The 20,199-nt window shown below is 40.0% G+C and overlaps 1 protein-coding gene across 8 annotated transcripts in view; it reads right to left on the bottom strand.

Annotated features, from left to right (window-relative positions):
• WDR53 (WD repeat domain 53) overlaps nucleotides 1–20,196 on the bottom strand; it is a 35,963-nt gene extending 15,767 nt beyond the window's left edge. For 2 of the 8 annotated variants that reach the window (XR_006609211.1, XM_045088754.1), the window contains exons 1-3: nucleotides 20,078–20,188; nucleotides 13,005–13,500; nucleotides 6,500–6,674 (exon numbers count right to left, since the gene is read on the bottom strand). Coding sequence is in view for 7 of the 8 variants with exons in the window: in XM_045088754.1 (XP_044944689.1) it covers nucleotides 6,500–6,674; nucleotides 13,005–13,484 (655 nt within the window). In the remaining variant the exon portion in view is untranslated. Of the gene's footprint in view, nucleotides 1–6,054; nucleotides 6,675–13,004; nucleotides 13,520–18,495; nucleotides 18,601–20,077 lie in introns of those variants that run through there. The other 6 variants (XM_045088753.1, XM_045088751.1, XM_045088750.1 and 3 more) reach the window with 6 other exon arrangements.
• Nucleotides 20,197–20,199: the final 3 nt, after the last annotated feature.

Below are 20,199 nucleotides of genomic sequence, written 5' to 3'. Positions count from 1 at the left end.
ACCTCCTACTAATAATGTGACTAGTTTTCCCATCTGGCTATTTTGGAATTTATTCTGAACAATCTATGCTTCTCCAAAATATCCTCTTCCACAGCAAACTACTGGTACCACGCTTGCAATTTCCCCACATTCCCCAGCAACATCAATTCATCCTAGTCTCACATGGATGGAGATGCTAAAGGCCACTCCGGAAGATTTTCAAGACTCTTATCTACAAGTCCATGCATTCAAGCTTGAGTACTGTATGTTTTTTAAAATATAAAAAAATTAGGCTCCTAGGATTGATTAGTAATTATGTTGAAATTATTTTTAGTATAATGTTGCTTAAATATGTCCAAATGCATCATTAGTATCAACTTCTTTTAACTCTTATGTGACTATAAAATGAAAAGAAACATACATATTAAATACAAACCAAATTACAACTAATAAAATTAAATTGCCAACATTAATTTATTGTGATGGCTGATGCTGTTTTGCTGAAACTAAATTACCTCTCACATGGATTTGGCACTAATTGCTTTAGAGGAGGTTCTTTGCATTTGGCAAATTGATACTACCTTGGGCAGAGCAATGACTCAGTTATAAGACATTTCTCTAATTGAATTACGTGCATCACTTGGTTCATGCATTCTCACTTTATAAATTTTAGATTTACAGAATTCTGTAAAAAAAAAAGCAAACTACACCTGCCATTTATTTTAAAACATTTTTTCTTCTTTCTTCCTTTTTTCTTCCTTCCTTTCCTTTTTCTCTCTTCCTTCCTTTTTCTTTCCTTCCTCCCTCCATTTCTTTCTCCATCCTTCCTTCCTTCCTTTCCTCTCTTTTGTAATCTCTACACCCCACATAGGGCTCGAACTCACAGCCCCAAGATCAAGAGTCACATGCTGTTCCAACTGAGCCAGTCAGGCGCCCCTAAAACATTTTTAAATTTTATTAGTTTTTTCAGCCAAAGATACTCTATGACATGATAAATTCTTCCTGTTAATTTCTGCTACTGCTGTTAATGGAGAACCGATAATGGAACATTGGAGAGGGGTGGTTATTGACACTTGTGTTTAGTGACTCTACTGGCTCTGGAGGACTGGTGTCTGCTGAATAAAGTGTTTCTGTTGAACACATGCCCAGTTTAAACTCTTGTTTGTATTGATATTTCTAAGGTCACAACTTAAAAATTAGGAAAAAAGAATGGAAAAAACATTAACATAAATTGTGGAAACTAAAGGGCAAAAAGTCCCAATTTTAAGTGAAAAAGTAGTAATGATAAAGCAAGACACACAGTCATGGTGTGAGACTGCTTGCACTTTATATAAACTAGGGCATTGGGTGGTAATAGGCTTGAAGAGAGCCCTAAGACACTTGTCTTGAAAATACACTTGTATAGCATGCAACCTTTCTTTAAAAAATCCATTTTGAATGTAATTTACATACAATAAAATTCAGTAATTATAAAAATATGATTTGCTGAGTTTTGACAAATATTTACAGTCCTATGACCACCACCACAATCAAGATAAAGAGCATAGGACATTACCCTTATTACCACCAAAAGTTCTCTTGCACTTTTTTGCAATCAATCCTGTCCCCTACCTCTGACTTCTGGTAACCTCTATTTTCTCCTTTGTCCTTCATGCAGCATTTTGTGTCCAGCTCCCATCATGCATCATGTTTTTGAAATTCATCCATGTCGTTGCAAGTATCAGTTTGTTGCTCTTACTGCTCTGCAGTGTTCTGCTGCATGCACAAACCACAATTTGTTCCAAGGGTCACCCACTGATGGCTATTTGGTTTGTTTTCAACTGGCTATTATTATAAGGCAAGTAGCATAAACCTTTCGGTAGAGATCTTTGTGTGGACACAAGTTTTTATTTCTCTTGGGTAAATATCTAGGAATGGAACTGCTGGGTCATATAGTAAATATATGTTTGACTTTGTAAAAACTGCCAAACTTTTTTCCTAAGTGGCTGTTCCATTTTTCATTCTTAACAACAATGTAGGAAGAGTTCCAATTGGTTTGCATCTTCACCAACATTGTCTGTCTTTAAATTTTTGCCCTTTTAACAGATGTGTCTAGACATAACATTGTGGTATTAATTTGGTTATTCACTGATACCTTTTCATGCATTTATTCTCCATTTGTTTTTTTTTAATTATTCTTTTAAAAATTTTATTTATTTATTTGAGAGAGAGAGATAAAGAGCATGAGAGGGGAGGAGGTCAGAGGGAGAAGCAGACTCCCCATGGAGCTGGGAGCCCGATGCGGACTCTATCCCGGGACTCCGGGATCATGACCTGAGCCGAAGGCAGTCACTTAACCAACTGAGCCACCCAGGTGCCCTTATTATCCATTTGTAATCCACTTTGGAAAGGTGTCTGTTCAAATATTTTCCTTATTTTTTTAATTGATTGTTTTCTTGAGTTGTTAAAGTTCCTTATATCATCTGTATGTAAATCCTTTAGTAGGTTTATGTTCTATAAATAATTTTTTCCCAGTCCATAGCTTGCCTTTTCATTTTTTTTTTTTTAAAGATTTTATTTGAGAGAGAAAAAGCAGAGTGACTGAGAGAAAGCATGAACGGGGGTGAGGGGAAGAGGGAGAGGGATACGCAGACTCCCTGCTGGGTAGGATCCTGATTATCAGGGCTTGATCTCAGGACCCTGGGATCATGACCTGAGCTGAAGGCAGCTGCTTAACCAACTGAGCCACCCAGATGGCCCAGCTGTTCTGAATGTTTATGCCATTAAAGACTCAAGTGAAGGGGCATTTCTGCTCTAGTAAACTAGAGAATTCTGCTCCCTATGCCCTAATAGAAAACTTCTCTTTTGCTTAGGCAGTCTGAGTGGGTATGTTATCAGCAACCAAAAGAAGTTTAGGGTTGATGTTTCAACCCTGGTTTAAGTACTTCTTACCTTGTTCCCATTAATTTATTCAGACTCAATAGCCAAAAAGATGCTGTACTTGGGTAATTTTTCAAAGGATCCCTCTAAAACCTCCAGAGATTAGCCATGAGCATTAGTTCGTCCTGATATTTTAATATTAGAATCATTGGATAAGCATAATATTATAATGATGGTATTTTCATTCCATCTAACAGGGACATAAAAGAACCTTAGAGGATTTCTAACTCAAGCTGTTCACTTTCACGGAAACTAAAGCCCAAATTGGAAAGAGCCTTGCCCAGTGTTAGAATTAGAACCTTGTTTCTGTCAACACTCAGGCCAAGGTGATTTGACAGTGATTTGTTTTTTTTTTTTAAAGTAATCCCTGGGGGCACCTGGGTGGCTCAGTTGGTTAAGCCTCTGGCTTCGGCTCAGGTCATAATCTCAGGTCCTGGGATCTAGCCCCCCATTATCGGGCTCTCTACTCAGCAGGGAGCCTGCTTCCTCCTCTCTGTCTGCCTGCCTCTCTGCCTACTTGTGATCTGTCAAATAAATGAATGAAATTAAAAAAAAAAAAAGTAATCTCTGTTCCCAATGTGCAGATCAAACTCACAACCCCCAGATGAAGAGTTGCAAGCTCCACTAACTGTGCCCGCTGCCCCTGACAGTGAATTTTTTTTTTTTTTAGAGCCAAGATGGTATTGTCCTTTCTTTAAATTCCAAGTGAGATCACTCAACAATATTTATTGATTGCCCACTTAATTGGTCAGGACTCTTAGTTGTAAGTTAAAAAAAAAAAAAAAAGTCTCCAGGAATACATTTGTTTCATGTACTGTTGTTTCAAGGCTCCAAATCACCGTATCTTTTTCAACTCTAGGAAAGACTTTCTGTAGGTGGGGTACCTGTAGACTCACATCTTACCAGTTTAGCTACCCCAGCAGTGCATGCTGGATTATCCTTGGATTTCTCAGTTATGTGAGCAAAAAACTCCTTTTTGTTCCCTTAAGCCAATTTGAATTTGGTTTCTGTCACTGCAAAGTGTTCAGACTAAAATCACACTTATCAGAAAATTCTTTGCAAACAAGGATAATGATAACCAGATTCTCTTTTAAACATGGAATGTAAGAGTAGTTAGTATAAGGACACCTAGGTGTCTCCGTTGGATCGGACTTGATTTCGGCTCTGGTCATGATCTCAGGATCTCAGATCCAGCCCCATGCTGGGTTCAACAGTGGGCATGGAGCCTGCTTAAGAATCTCCCTTACCTGGGGGCGCAAGGGTGGCACAGTAGGTTAAAGCCTCTGCCTTCAGCTCAGGTCATGATCCCAGGGTTCTGGGATTGAGCCCCACATTGGGCTCTCTGCTCAGCAGGGAGCCTACTTCCCTTCCCCTCTCTCTCTGCCTGCTTGTGATCTGGGTCTGTCAAATAAATAAATAAAATCTTAAAAAAAAAAAAAAAAATCTCCCTTGCCGGGGTGCCTGGGTGGTTCATTGGGTTAAGCCTCTGCCTTTGGTTCAGGTTATGATCCCAGGGTCCTGGGATTGAGCCCCACATTGGGCTCTCTGCTCAGCAGGGAGCCTGCTTCCCCCTCGCTCTCTGCCTGCCTCTCTGCCTACTTGTGATCTCTGTCAAATAAATAAATTAAAAAATCTTAAAAAGGAAAGAGAAAAAAAGAATCTCCCTTGCCCCACTCCCACCCCCTAATTGCCCTGAAGCTCTTCAAAAAAAAGAAAAGAAAAAAGAGCAGGCAAGGTAAGTAGAAGCAGAAAGAACGCATAGAGAAGATAGCCACCCAGGCCTGATATACTACTACCTTCATTTCTTTTTTTTTTTTTTTAAGATTTTATTTCTTTATTTGCGAGAACAGGAGAAAGAGAGAGCACGAGTATGCATGCAAGGAGAGGGATAGTGGGAGAGGGAGAATTCCAAGCACACTCTGGGCTTAGCCAGGCTATGTCCCACAAACCGAGATCACGACCTGAGCTGAAACCAAGAGCCAGATGCTCAGCGAACTGAGCCACCCAAGCGCCCCATATTCTTTACCTCTTTTATCTCTTCTCTACTTTTTATCTTTTTAAAAAAAATTTTTTTTAGAATGATTTTCCTTTTCTATATCTATTTACTTGAGAGAGTGAGACAGAGAGCATGAAAGGGGAGAGGGTCAGAGGGAGAGACAGACTCCCCACCAAGCAGGGAGCCGGATGTGGGACTCTATCCCAGGACTCCAGGATCATGACCTGAGCCAAAGGCAGTCGTCCAACCAACTGAGCCACACAGGCACCCTACTTTTTATCTTCTTAGAATTTCTTGTTCATGGAGCACCTGGGTGGCTGTGTGGGTTAAAGCCTCTGCCTTCGGCTCAGGTCATGATCCCAGGGTCCTGGGATCCAGCCCCCCATGGGGCTCTCTGCTCAGCGGGGAGCCTGCTTCCCCTTCTTTCTCTGCCTGCCTCTCTTCGTACTTGTGATCTCTGTCTCTCTGTTAAATAAATAAATAAAATCTTAAAAAAAAAAAAAAGAATTTCTTGTTCGTAACTTCAGCCTATTCTTGGTTCTGTCAGCATCACAGCTTGGATTACTGCAAAATATCCTAAACTGATTTGACTCTGAAGTCCTTTTCTTAGAAACAACACCAAGTAATTGTCAGCAAAGCCTTCTGGGCTTTACACGGAACAAGCAAGAACAGGTTTCCTCTTCCACCTTGGTAAGGCTCCTCATGACATCCTAGGATCTGAAATAACCAGTTATAACTAACGTGGTGACTACACTTGGAATAGATCACATGTGGGCTTCCCTGAGGCAGGAGGCTTGACAAGACAACCAAGATCCTTTCTAGGTAAGTAATCATGCCTGCAGTTTTCCTGGTTCTTTGTTACTTAATATCTTTAAGTCTCAATTACTATGGCAATAAAATGAGAGAAATCACCCACATCATGGATTTGGAAGAAGAAATGAAACATGTAAAATGGCTGGTATAATATGGCCATTACACAGTGAATATTCTCCTCCCTCAAATTTTAATATGTCACTTACTATATAAAGTATTACCCAATTATCTTTCATTCCGATGCCTTATAATTTATACGATGGAATAGTACTATTCCACATATGACAAACATTAAGAATGACAAAAATGAACCATCAGGATTTTTTTTAAACTATAAAAAGTTGATGCAGTTTTTCAAATGATTTTATTGGATTTAAAATTCCTTTAAGGGATATACAGATATACAACTAGTTTGATCAGCTACTAATATATTTTGGTATCCCTTTATTCTTGTACTTAAGAGCCAGTTCACTTTTTCTCCGTGTTCAATACTTAGCTTTGGTAAAATTTTGCCATGCTCTTCTTCATCTGCTGAAGCATGAGTGTTTCCACCCTGCTTCGTATAAGATGCTCTCTTAGTTTTCTTCCTGTGAGTAGGTTTCGTAGGACTCTTCTGTTTTTTTTCAACTTCACTGCTTACATCCCACAACATTATCTTACCATCATTCCCTCCTGTAAGCAGCAAATAGGATTCTGGCAGAAAGCAGACCTGGGATACTCCCAAAGAATGGCCCTTAAATCCAAATTCTTGTTCACACTTAACTCCCATCACCCTAAAGATTCGAACCTTACCATCTTCTGCACCACAGCTAAAAATATTACCACAGGATGCCACAGACACGGAGTGGGCTAAAGCAGGGTTTAAAAGCTGACCAGGCGATTGTGGGCTTTCCATCTCTTCTGTTTCATCTTCCTGCAAATTTGTAATCCAGAGTGGCCGTGATTTCTGAAGGTTCCATAGCATTACCTTTAAATAAGAGGGAGTTATGCAAACAGAGATTTAGCCATTTTGCTCAATTACCATGCTTATTCCACTTCTAATAAAGTCACCAAAGTAGTCTCATAATAATTACTACAACACAGGCCCAGCAATATTAAATTTTTAAAAATTCACACAGCACTATAATATGCCAGGGGAATGCTACCCTGGTGCCAAAACCAGGATGCCAGTCGGCAGTGAGGTAGAATTTAGAAAACAAGATCCTAAATAACTTGTGATTAACAACCCCATTAAAGTGCAATCCAGGGGCGCCTGGGTGGCTCAGTGGTTTGGGCTGCTGCCTTCGGCTCGGGTCATGATCTCAGGGTCCTGGGATCGAGCCCCGCATCGGGCTCTCTGCTCCGCAGGAAGCCTGCTTCCCTCTCTCTCTCTCTCTCTGCCTGCCTCTCTGCCTACTTGTGATCTCTGTCTGTCAAATAAATAAATAAAATCTTTAAAAAAAAAAAAATAAAGTGCAATCCACATTCTTAAGCAATTGCCAATTCAAGTCATTGTACCCTTATCTCTGCAAGTAAAATGGAAGAGTATGAAATGTATTTAATTTTTAAAAATACTTTATTTATTTGACAGAGAGAGAAAGCACAAACAGGGGGATCGGCAGAGGGAGAGGGAGAAGACTCCCCTCTGAGCAAGGAAAATGATGTGGGGCTTGATCCCGGGCCGTGGGATCATGACTTAAGCTGAAGGCAGATGCTTAACTGACTGAGCCATCCAGGCACCCTGAAATCATTAATAAATAATGAGATTTATTAATTTTAGCCTATGCCAGTTGCAAGTCAAAAAGCCTGTCCAGTTAAATAAATGAAATCTGGAACGCTTTCTCTTTCCTTTCACATTACTTAAATTACCCATTTTAGGGGCTTACCTCAAGTCCCTATCCCTCTAGGACGTCTTTTCTAACTATTCCATAGCTTACTTCTCTCCCATATTTAATTTCTATGCTATTTACCAACATATACTACTAGCTCGTCAGTTTCCTGAGATTTAATTCTTCTTTTTTAAAAATTTTAAGTAGACTTCATGCCCAGTATGGGGCAGGAACTCATTACCCCAAGATCAAGAATCACATACTCCACTGCTAAGCCAGCCAGGAACCCTGAGATTTAATTCTTCTTTGCTAATATCTAGCACAATGCCCGGAAAAGCAGAAGTTCCATACTTGTCTGTTGGTTAATTTGACATCCTGATACATGCAGGTTTTTTGTTGTTTCACACTATGATTTTGGATCTACTAAATTGATTTAAATGAAAGGCTAACTAAAACCTGTATAAAACGAAATAAAAAGCTTTGTGAATTGATTTTACTCTATAATCTAGTGATGCATTTTATTCCCACAGCAACTAATCTGAAAAGGAGAATATTCATCATATTTCAGAGAATAGACAGCCTTATTTTACCATCTAATATCTCTTAAAAATATTTTATTTATTTATTTGAAAGAAAAAGTGCATGTGCAAGTGGGCAGAGGGGAAAAGGGGAGAAAGAGAAAAAAAGAGAGAGAATCTCGAGCAGACTCCACACCGAGTACAGAGCCCAACGATGGGCTCCATCCTTAGACCCTGAGGTCATGACTTGAGCCGAAACCAAGAGTCAGATGCTTAATAACTGAGCCACCCAGGCGCCCCATATTTTACCAACTAGTATTAGCTCATAATTATGAGTCACAATTTAAATGGACACTAGAATAAGCATGACCATGTTCAGTCAAAAGCATAGATCTGAACTGACAAAATTACTACTGCTGGGATGCCTGGGTGGCTCTGTCAGTTAAACTGCCTTCGGCTCAGGTCATGATCCCTGTGTCCTGGGATTAAGTCCCAAGTCAGGCTCCCTGCTAAGCGGGGCATCTGCTTCTCCCTCTGCCTCTGCAGCTCCCCCTACTTGTGTTCTCTCTTTCTGACAAATAAATATTTTTTTTTTTTAAAGATTACTACTGCTGATGATACTAACAATTTGGTTTTCTTTTGACAGTAACTTCCCTCAATTTAGCCTTCCAAAAGAAGTGACATCTAGTAACACTTATATTGTTTCTATCAAGGAAGCACTGAACCCTTCTGGATTAGATTTATAACATTAACTAAGTAGCCAGCAGTTGCTATTTGACTGAAGACAGAATACTAAAAAAATCAAAATAAAGTAAAATAAAGAAATATCAGAAACTATAACAAAGATGAACAAGTACTAAAATGTAAGGTGGAGGGGTGCCTGGGTGGCTCAGTCATTAAGCATCTGCCTCTGGCTCAGGTCATGATCCCAGGGTCCTGGGATTGAGCCCTGCATTGGGCTCCCTGCTTGGTGGGGAACCTGCTTCTCTCTTCCACTCCCCCCTGCTTATGTTCCCTTCTCTTGCTGTGTCTCTCTGTCAAATAAAGAAATAAAATCTTTAAAAATGTAATGTGAAACAGGGTGCCTGGGTGGCTCAGTGAGTTGGGCCTCTGCTTTCGGCTCAGGTCATAATCTCGGGATCCTGGGATCAGGTCCCGCATTGGGCTCTCTCCTCAGCAGGGAGCCTGCTTCCTCCTCTCTCTCAATCTGCCTACTTGTGATCTCTCTCTGTCAAATAAATAAAATCTTTAAAAAAAAATGTAATGTGAAACAATCTCTATAAAAATGTCTAAACACAAGGAAGACAGACATTTCAAAATCTGCTAGCTTCAATGTCTTGGCAGGTATCCCCAAGTCTTTCTTGCACAGTCCTGCATTGATGCTTGGATTATATTTTCTGTCCTCGTAAGACATCTAAACAAGAACTATACCCAGAGTGTTTTCAGCAGCTTACACACTTTTTTGTATTTACTGAAATCATCTAATTGTAGTAATAGTCATCTCAGATTCTACCAATTCAAAAATCATTTCCAAATACTGAAGATTCCAGACTGTTCCTGCCTGGACATTCTCTATACCCCCACTTTACTCTTCCTAACTGCTGAATATTCTAAGGTGTTTCACAATTTCTCAACCACTGGTTCCAGCGGTGTCACCCTAAGAAGGAAAGCAAGAGATACTGAAAGAAACAAATTCAAAAGCTTGGGGTTTATGATCCTACAAAATGTCAGAGGAGGAGAAAGTGAACAACTGGCAAACGTTCAGAAGTGAAAGCAATCACATCAGTAAGACTCCACTCATGAATTGCTCCTCCTACAAAAACATTTCTTTCCACACGGAAGAATTATCTTCAAGGAAAAAAAAGCCTCTTTTATCAGCCTGATCCTTAAGTGCTGGTACTAGTGATCTTTCAAACTCCAGAAAGAACACTAACCTTTGAATCATTTATTTTCAGATGTGGAAAGGGCAAAAAAAATCAATGTTTATGCGACAGAAATATAGGATGGTCTTAAATTTCCAAAGGTCTTTACAAGAGAAAACTATTTGAGTGGTGGCTACCCATGTATTTATTTAATGTTATTTTTTAAAATTTTTATTATTTTTTAAGATTTTTAAAATTTATTTGACAGAGATCACAAGTAGGCAGAGAGGCAGGCAGAGAGAGCGGAGGAAGCAGGCTCCCAGACGAGCAGAGAGTCCTGAGATCATGACCTGAGCCGAAGGCAGAGGCTTAACCCACTGAGCCACCCAGGCGCCCCTAATGTTATTCTTATATTTAACCATTTTATATTTTATAGCTACTTAATAAATATTAAGCAGTCTCAAATTTTTTTTTAAAAAAGATTTTATTTATTTGACAGGGAGAAAGACAGCGAGAGAGGGAATAAAAGCAGGGGAGTGCGAGAGGGAGAAGCAGGCTCCCCCCGCCAGGAGCAGGGAGCCAGACTCAGGGCTCAATCCCAGGACCCTAGAATCACGACCTGAGCCAAAGGCAGCCGCCTAACTGATTGACCCACCCACGTACCCCTCAAATGTCTTAATTAACCACTTTAAGGTCCCTGCCCCTCTAAGTGTGCTTGCCTAATTATTTAAACCTATCTAGATTGAAAGATATAATTTTTATAATTTCTATAATAACAAAGATAGTTACAATGAACGCATCTACTATGTGTGGCAATAATTCAATTCCTGCCTTGAGATAAAATATTTGTTCAGAGAGAAAGCAATCCCAAAATTAACCTGATAAGAATTCCCTTCCACTACTGTATGTATATTCTTTTTTAAAAAGATTTTATTTGTTTATTTGACAGATCACAAGTAGGCAGAGAGGCAGGCAGAGAGAGAGGGGGAAGCAGGCTCCCTACTGAGCAGGGAGCCTGATGGGGGGCTCGATCCCAGGACCCTGGGATCATGGCCTGAGCCAAAAGTAGAGGCTTTAACCCACTGAGCCACACAGGTGCCCCTGTATCTACATTCTTGGACCCTTCCATGCTGGCTATTCTTAAAGTTTAGAATAATACTAGATAGCCAGGTTTTAAGAAGTAAACTGTGGAATATATTACAGTTTCAACTTCAGATAAGGAAAGTAATTTCTTAAAAGCATAGTTGAGCTGTCTTACCACTGTTGGTATAGCACGACCCAATGCAGAAATTAATCTACAGTGGCATTTTAGTAAGTCTTGGGAGTCAAATCATCTAAATCTGCTTCTCACAAAATACTTATATCCTATACTGTCCTCTAGCAGCTGCCTGCCACTATAACTTCTCTCCTAGAACTGGAGGCAAAATATAAATTCTGGACGCCCATTTCTTATGTAATGTGAAAAGTATATAGGTTATTTTTGCACACTGAATTGTTTACTGCTATGCCTAGTAAGTTAATGAACCAGTGACTGACAACTGGTATTAAGCTGAAGAATGAAAGAATGAGAGGCTCCTGGATGGCTCAGTGGGTTAAAGCCTCTACCTTTGGCTCAGGTCATGATCCCAGGGTCCTGGGATCACATTTTAGTTACTTTTTACTGTTTAGGGACTGTCCCAGCACTTTAAGACACTCCATGATTCTGCCTACTAAATACCAGTAGCTTGGGGGAGGGTAATGGCAGTCATTATAAAAATAACAACAAGCAGCCTCATTTTCTTCTGACTTTTGAGTGGGTGCAGAGGGTAGAGAAGGGAACAGTAAATGTTGTTGGCCACAAAGATAGACAAATCTTTGATGCTATTAATGGAATCACAGAGTCTTGAAAGATAACTGGACACAGTTAAGGATGTAGATTAAATGCCTATAACAGTGCAGGGCACACAGGCACACACTGGTTTTTTTTCTAGAACTCACCTGTTCCCAAACCAAGAACTTTTTCTACTACATTACACATGATATCCTGCTTGATACCACTGATATCACAGAAAAAACATACAGGCTTTGGAGCCAGAGAGAATGAAGATTGGAATCTCAATTCAGGCAGCTATGTGGACACTTATTTTAAACCTCAGTCTCATTTCTAAAAAAGAAATAGTAACTACCAGGGTGTGGTTAGAGTGAAGACTAATATATGTAAAGCTGGCAAGTACTAAGTGCTCACCAAAGAGAAGTCATGATTATTCTCACTCCAGTGACACAAGATTTACTTTTAAGAAGTACATCTGCTTTGAGAAAATTCAAGCTATCAGGGGCAGAGGGGGAGCTTTCTTTTATTAAAACAAAATCTGGGGGCACCTGGGTGGTTCAGTTGGTTAAATGTCTGCTTTTGGCTTGGGTCATGAACCCAGGGTCCTGAATCAAGCTTGGCAGGGATCTGCTTCTCCCTCTCCTCCCTGCTTGGCTCCCTCTCTCTCTCAAATAAATAAAATCTTAACAAACCCGAAATCTGCTTCTATAGGACTTCTATTTAGACTAGCACATTCTACTTTTCCCACTCATGAAAACCAAGAATTAAACACTTCCATTTCCTCCACAAAATGGAGTTTCTAGATACGTCTTCTCTCCTGATGGCTTTCTTCTGAATTTGGTCTAACTTGTGATATTCCTTTCAAAACTCAATGAATGCAATGCTCTGATCTTGGTCACCAATACACAATACTTCAATAGATGTACCACAGAATTTTAAAGTAAAAACAAAAAAATCCTTATTTTTAAAAAAAGTTTCTATAGAGTGGGTGATAAAGTCTGCCTTTAGCATGCTCTTTTCTTTAAAAAGATATTTAGAATCAAATATTTGAATTCCCAGAGTTTATGACTCTCAGGTATAGAGAAAGGAAAGCTAAAGGATAAATGATTACTTTGTGAATGAAACATACTAGGCTTTGTCAAGTTAGCATTAAAAATGCAGTAGAAGTAAGGCTAATGATTCATACATAGAAAAGACATGTCAGTAGAGAACAGAAAAAGCAAGGATTTACTTAGCCTGATCAGTAATTTGATCATTCCTAATTTAGAAATTATCCAAGTACTCTCTGCAAAGCATTACCTGCATATCCAGTCCACATGATACCAGGCTCTGAGGCCTTTGAGGCCGAAAAGCTACAGAGGAACAGATATTGGAATGTCTCTTCAGTGATCTGCTAACTTTCTTATTTTCCAAGTCTAGGATTTTAATTGACCCAGAGTCATCAGCAGAAGCCAGCAGGTTTTCAGTGTCATTCAATGAGAGGCAATTGATTTCTTCTTCATTCACATGAAAATGGTCCATGGAACCTTTGAGGGACCGGACATCCAGTAAGCTAATGGTTTCTCCATGTGAGGCATAGAGCTTGGTGGGGCAGGAGGGAGAGAATAAGACACTGGTAACATCATCAGCTCCTTGGAAGCGTGTATGTCCTAAAGGAGTCCCATCTTCACCCCAAGCCATGAGATCACCACCCTCTGCTCCAGAAGCCACTAGCCCTTCTTGACTTGCATTCAGGCAGAGAATAGGAGAAGAATGTCCACCAGTCCATTTGACAGCCATTATGGCCCAGGAGACCCTGAGAGGAGGGGGAAAAACTACAATCTCTTATTTAAGATCCTGATGGTAGCAGACAAATGCAATATGCAGTATTTCATTTAAATATTTTTTAAAAGACATCTAAAAAAAACTGAATTTAAAAAAAAAAGACATTTGAAGATCAAGTCTACAAAAGCCTAGCTAAGACACAGGATCATGGGGCCCCTGGCTGGCACATGCATAAACAGGCTTTCTTTGTAATCAGGGTCCCAGGCAAACCTGGTCTCCCAGTATTTGATGTGGGGCCCACACAAGAATAAACATTATAGGGGGACCTGGGTAGCTCAGTCGGTTAAGTGTATGCCTTCCACTCTGGTCATGATCCTGGGGTCCTGGGATTGAGCCCCATGTTGGGTTCCCTGCCTAGCGGGGCCTGCTTCTCCCTTTCCCTCTGCCCTCTACACCCCAATTCATTCTCTACCCCTCCTGAAATAAATAAATCTTAAAACAAACAAACAAACATTATATACTTAAACTAAGAAAATACTTTTTTAAAAGAGATCTGCTTGGGGCGCCTGGGTGGCTCAGTGGGTTAAGCCTCTGACTTCGTCTCAGGTCATTATCTCAGGGTTTTGGGATTGAGCCCTGTATCAGGCTCTCTGCTCAGCAGGGAGCTTGCTTCCCCCTCTCTCTGCCTGCCTCTATGCCTAATTAATGATCTCTGTCTGCCAAATAAATAAATAAATAAATATTTTTTTTAAAAAGAGAGAGAGCTGCTCAATCATTAGGTTATATCTTTTATCTGAATGTTTTAGAGAATAGATTCTCTGGGTTTGAATAGATCTACTATATATTATTAGCTGGGTGACTTTGGGCAAGTTACTGAACTTCTCTGTGATTCATTTTCCTTCTTTATAAAATTGGGGTGGTAATAATAATAGCACCATTTTATAGGATCATAGAAAAGTAAATAAAATATGTAAAGCACATATAATAGTGTTTTGTACATGAGTGCTCAACAAATATTACCATTATCACTTTTTTTTAAAGTAATCTCTACAACCAACGTGGGGCTTGAACCCACAACCCGAAATCAAGAGTGGCAAGCTCCATCAACTGAGCCAGTCAGATGCCCCTCACTTTTCCCAATTTTATTAGGCTGGTCAAAGTGGCATCTTGGATCTACACCAATGGTGCTCAAAGTATAACCTCCAGACTGTGAGCATCACCTAGGAACTTAGAAATTACCCAACACCACCCTAGACCAACTGAACCAGAAATACTGGGGTTGGGGCCCAGCCATGTGTTTTAACAAGCCCTCCAGGTGATGCTGAGGTATGCTAAAATTTGAGAATACTACACCAATAATCATCCAGGGAAATGGTTAAAAAAAGACCCTTGGGTTTTACCACTAGAGACTAATTCAGTACGTTATTTAACTTTATTCTCAAGACAACCCTTCTGTTTAATATTATTCCATTTTAAAGATAATAAAACTTGAGTTTCAGAAGTGTTAAATAATTTGATCAAAGTCACCTGGCCTTTAAGATTTGACCCGATATAAAGGGATCCCAAATTTTTATTTTATTAAAGATTTTATTTATTTGACAGCGAGAGAGAGCAGGAGAGCACAGCAGGGGAGTGGCAGAGGGAGAAGCAGGGAGCCTGATGTGGGGCTTGATCCCAGGACCCTGGGATGATGACCCAAGCCAAAGGCAGTTGCTTAACCAACTGAGCCTCCCAGGCGTCCCTGGCTCCCTAATTTTTGAATAACGAAGACTGTCTTCTAACAATTCCACTGACAATAGTTACTTTTTTGGTTAAGATTTTATTTATTTATTTGACAGACAGAGATCACAGGTAGGCAGAGAGGCAGGCGGAGAGAGAGGAGGAAGCAGGCTCCCTGACAACCAGAGAACCCGATGTGGGGCTAGATCCCAAGACCCTGGGATCATAACCTGAGCTGAAGGCAGAAGCTTTAACCCACTAAGCCACCCAGGAACCCCTTGACAATAGTTTTCAACTTTAGTATTCTCTGAAAGTACAGAAAATAAACAAAAGTCACAAATAATTCATTACTGCTTTTTAAAATTTTATTTTTAAAGATTTAGTGAGTGGTGTGCTGATACAAGCAGGGGGAGGGGAAAGCAGAGAGGGAGGAAGAAGCAGGCTCCCTGTTGAGCAAAGAGCTTGATACCCTGCTCCCTGGCTTGCTGACCTGGATGGAAGGCAGACTCTTAAAGGACTGAGCCACCAAGGGACCCTTCATTATGGCTTTTATTTTTTTTTTATTTTTTAAAGATTTTATTTATTTATTTGACAGAGATCACAAGTAGGCAGAGAGGCAGGCAGAGAGAGAGAGAGAGGAGGAAGCAGGCTCCCTGCTGAGCAGAGAGCCCGATGCGGGACTCGATCCCAGGACCCTGAGATCATGACCTGAGCCGAAGGCAGCGGCTTAACCCACTGAGCCACCCAGGCGCCCCTCATTATGGCTTTTAAATGTACTCACGTATTTTTACTATTTTTTATTAAAGTTTATTTATTTATTTATCTCTACACCCAACATGGGGCTCACATTCATAACCCTGAGATCAAGAGTCACATGCTCTACTGAATAAGCCAGCCAGGTACCCCATACTCACGTATTTTTAATTTTCTTATCACCCGCTTACACTTAACAGTAGTGCTTATGTGCAAAATTTAGAATCCTGATACACTAGGCATCCCGGATTTATACAATGAAATTGCCACATAAGAGTACCCTGCCTCAACTGCATGTTGGGTAAATCAAAAAAGGAAATAAAGGCAATTTATGTAACTCTAAATGTTCAGACAAAAAGAAGCAAACAAATCTACCTGAACAAATTTAATGTTTAATTTCACAAGCCAAGGGAGAATTTCTCTACTGAGAAACTGCCACAGCTGCTTTCATATTTTCAGATATGACACCTGAATTCAATCCAATTGTACAGATAAATTTCCTAATATTGTTTTGAAAAATAATTCAAAGTACTGGCAATCTGCCTAAAGTTTCTATTCCTGACACAAAGCTTACTTCCTCCCATTTTTCGGCACTCACACATACACAAAATAACTAGACTGCTAAAAAAAACCTTTCAGTAATCAAAGTAACAGAGGGGTGGGGGGAGTAACAGAAACATGGTCACAAAATCATATATAGCAATTTTCATAAAGAGGACAAAATGGGAAAGACAAAAAGATACTTTATTTCAGCAGAAGCACTGAATTAGAATACAGAGGAAACTAATTAGAGACCAAAGCAAGTAAGTTTTAAAGGAGAGGTTTGGAGAGGAAATGACTCAGAGAGAGGTAAAGACAGGGAACTCTGGTGGTTTGATTTTTGCTGACAAGTAATGGAACAGAAGTTAAATAATTTTCTACCAAAAAATAGTTAAATAATTTTCTACCATAAAAAACTTGTGCCAAATGCTCAAGATAAGCCAAGAAAAAAGAACACTTAGCACAATTTAAAATGAAAGGTATTAATATTTAGACTTAGGGACTGTCATCTGTGGTGACTACTGATTTGTCAGATAATAGAGACAATATACTACCTTAAAATATGAAATTTGTAGTAACCATTGAAAATGCCACTTCAATTACAAATAATTTTGTTTAGGGGCACCTGGGTGGCTCAGTTGGTTAAGAGGCTGCCTTTGGCTCAAGTCATGATCCCAGTGTCCTGGGACAGAGCCCCGCATCAGGCTCCCTGCTCAGCGGGAAGCCTGCTTCTCTCTCTTCCACTCCCCCTGCTTGTGCTCCCTCTCTCACTGTGTCTTGCTCTGTCAAATGAATAAATAAAATATTAAAAAACAAAAACAAATAATTTTGTTTAACTCTTTTCTTTAGAGATCTGATCACGTATTTCCTACATTAGTTTTAGTTTTTCTACAGTGAAACAACTTTAAAGTCCGGAAGTCTGTCCTCTACAGCTTTAGGATTTTATGTGTATAGAGGTTTTGGATCCCTGCTGGGATTTTAGGTTTTATCTATGACAAGAATGAAATAGGGCTTCTAGTACTTCTATTTCTCCATCACATTTTCTACCCACAGGGGACCTAAATAAATGCTGACTATCAGACAAAGTATATTACTTCTAAATATAATTTTTTTAAAGGAAATGATTAACTCAATTTTAAAGACCCATTTGGTTAAGCTCACCCCAAGTGTGAGGAATTAGGCAATAAATGGATTTTGTACTTAAAGGAATTATTATAGATAAGAAAACTGTTCCCGTAAATTCTTCCATAATGGAAGCAGTAATATCTACCTATTAATCTCATAAGAACAAGGTCAGCTCTACCTTAACCTCTTAAACAAATTAAACTTCTAATCTCTACATCATATGGATAATATTTACTGATCACTATTAGAAAAATAAAAATAGAGACCTATTAGCTTAAGCAGACTATTAATCACTGAGTCAACCAGAGCCCCCCAAATCACGTTTCCTTAGTCTACAAAATTATTCTTATTACTTAAAACACACCCAAAAACCACCGTCAAAAAGTATTAACAATAGACTGCTGTGGTAGAAGGCAGTGGGGAAAAATATATAATTAAATCTGAGTTAAAGGAAAACAATCTTTCAGAAATGATTTGTCAAGCCACTGTTTCTTGTTTTTCTCTTACTGGGACTGGAAAGCCTACCAGAAGTAGGTAGTGCCACTATTTCCATATTCAGGTATCAGGTCAACAAGTTTCTCTTCTCATAGGTAACGTCTAAGGGTAATGTCTAAAGCACAGCAAGTAATCATGTCCTCCTGTGAATGACTCTAATTAGATAATAGATTCCTTCAACACCTATGAGATCATAGAGAGGGCAGGGAAAGGTGGGGTATCTTAGGTGAGGTATCTTGAGAGCAGTTTTAGAAAGGGTAGAGGACAAAGATGGAAGTTCTGAACAGTCAGTCAGAGGGCCAGAGGGTACTAAAAATTGGGGAGGGGCAAGGTCAGGAGGCCGATTTGTAGAAAAAAAAGAACTTAGTCATAAAGAAAATCTTTTCCAGGGCACCTGAGTGGCTCAGTCGGTTAGGCATCTGACTCTTGATCTCAGCTCAGGTCTTCATCTCCAGGTGGTGAGTTCAAACCTTCATGGGGATCCACACTGAGTATGGAGCTTATTTAGAAAAAAAAATTTTTTTTAGGGGCGCCTGGGTGGCTCAGTGGGTTAAACCTCTGCCTTCGGTTCAAGGGTCCTGGGATTGAGCCCCACATCCGGCTCTCTGCTCAGCAGGGAGCCTGCTTCCCCACCCCTTTCCCTGCCTGCCTCTCTACCTATATGTGATTTCTGCCTGTCAAATAAATAAATAAAATCTTTAAATTTATTTAAAAAAAAAAAAGAAAGAAAAAACTTTAAAAGAAATCTAAGTTCCTTCTCAGACAAAACTTGGACCTCCTTCCTTGGATGTCTTACAGTTCAAAGTTGAAAATGAATAATGAATAAAACTTCCTAGCCTGAGATTACAGTACCATTCAAATAATATCACTATCACTATAGTAAATGTAAGCCAACTTTTCTTCACATGTGTAGGGTTTTCCACAGTTGGCCTTGATGTGGAGAAGCTGGATAGCGACCAAAATGATTCAAGGCTTATGGCATCAGCACTAGTAAGGAAAGAATCTGGGATACTAAGCTGGGAGAAAAAACAAAACAAAACAAACATCCGGGATGAAGAGACTAGCAAATAATAATCAAACACCATTTACCATAGAGTAGAGAAGGCAGTTGCTGTTCTTTTGTTTTTAATGGTGAACTAGAAATGTATTATACACGGCAGGGGAACTACTTAAAAAGATTTCTTACTACATAAAGGCAAGACAGTGGAGTTCACTACTGAAGGAATCTGTGAGCCCTATTATAGTAATAACCTCTGAGTTGTTTTGAGAGTTATATAAAACCCGAGTAAAGGACTCTACCACAGTGCCTTGTTCACATGATGGCTAGTATTTTCCCTCACTAAATATTCTTTAAAACCTGTCAGGAAACTTCTGGTCACTTAGGAAAATGCAGTATGACCAAATGCATAAATTCTTTCACTTCCAAGATGTCATCTGTAATTACAGCCTCCACATCATTCTCCCTTTTGGAATGCCTAATTATATAAAAACACGCTGCCTTGATCCGCCTACTAATCGGGTTAGTAGGAAAGACTGGGAAAGGCTGCATTTTGTCCAAAAGAATGGAGCACTTCATCAGCAATTACACGGCACTTTGAGGCTATCCAAACATTTGGGCGGGGGTAGGGGAAGATTCAAATGACGACCTTACTTGCTAAATATACGATATTCGGATTAAGTAGATGTTCTGATTAAGTACACTACCAATAAAGAACAAAAGGGTCTGACCAGGAGAAGACGACCTCAGCTGCTAAAAGTAAAGAAAGAAGATCCAATTCAAGCCGAAGGTGGAAAGCTAGGAACTGGCTAGCAAAGCGAGGGAAGTTTCATGCGTTAGGTTGGAGCCTGAGGCAGGGATCTGACACAGGGAAACCTCACAGGGAAAGGGGCCCAGGAAGGCGGACGCGAGACCACTAGATCAAAAAGAGGAAAAGGCACCGGAGGACAGCCACAAAACCGCAGCGCTAGCCTCATACCTGCGCTTCCCGCTTCCCTCCTCGGCGCCTCGCGATGACCTCACCCGTGAGCGCCCAATCCCATGTAGGACTGGGCGCCGGGCGCCTCAGCCAAACAGTCACATCCGGGGCCGAGAGGAACC

The sequence above is a fragment of the Mustela putorius genome, unplaced genomic scaffold (assembly GCF_011764305.1).
Source record: "Mustela putorius furo isolate JIRA1106 unplaced genomic scaffold, ASM1176430v1.1 tig00003834_pilon_pilon_pilon, whole genome shotgun sequence".
In the NCBI taxonomy this organism is placed as follows: Eukaryota; Metazoa; Chordata; class Mammalia; order Carnivora; family Mustelidae; genus Mustela; species Mustela putorius.
This window is presented reverse-complemented; position numbering and strand designations above follow the sequence as displayed.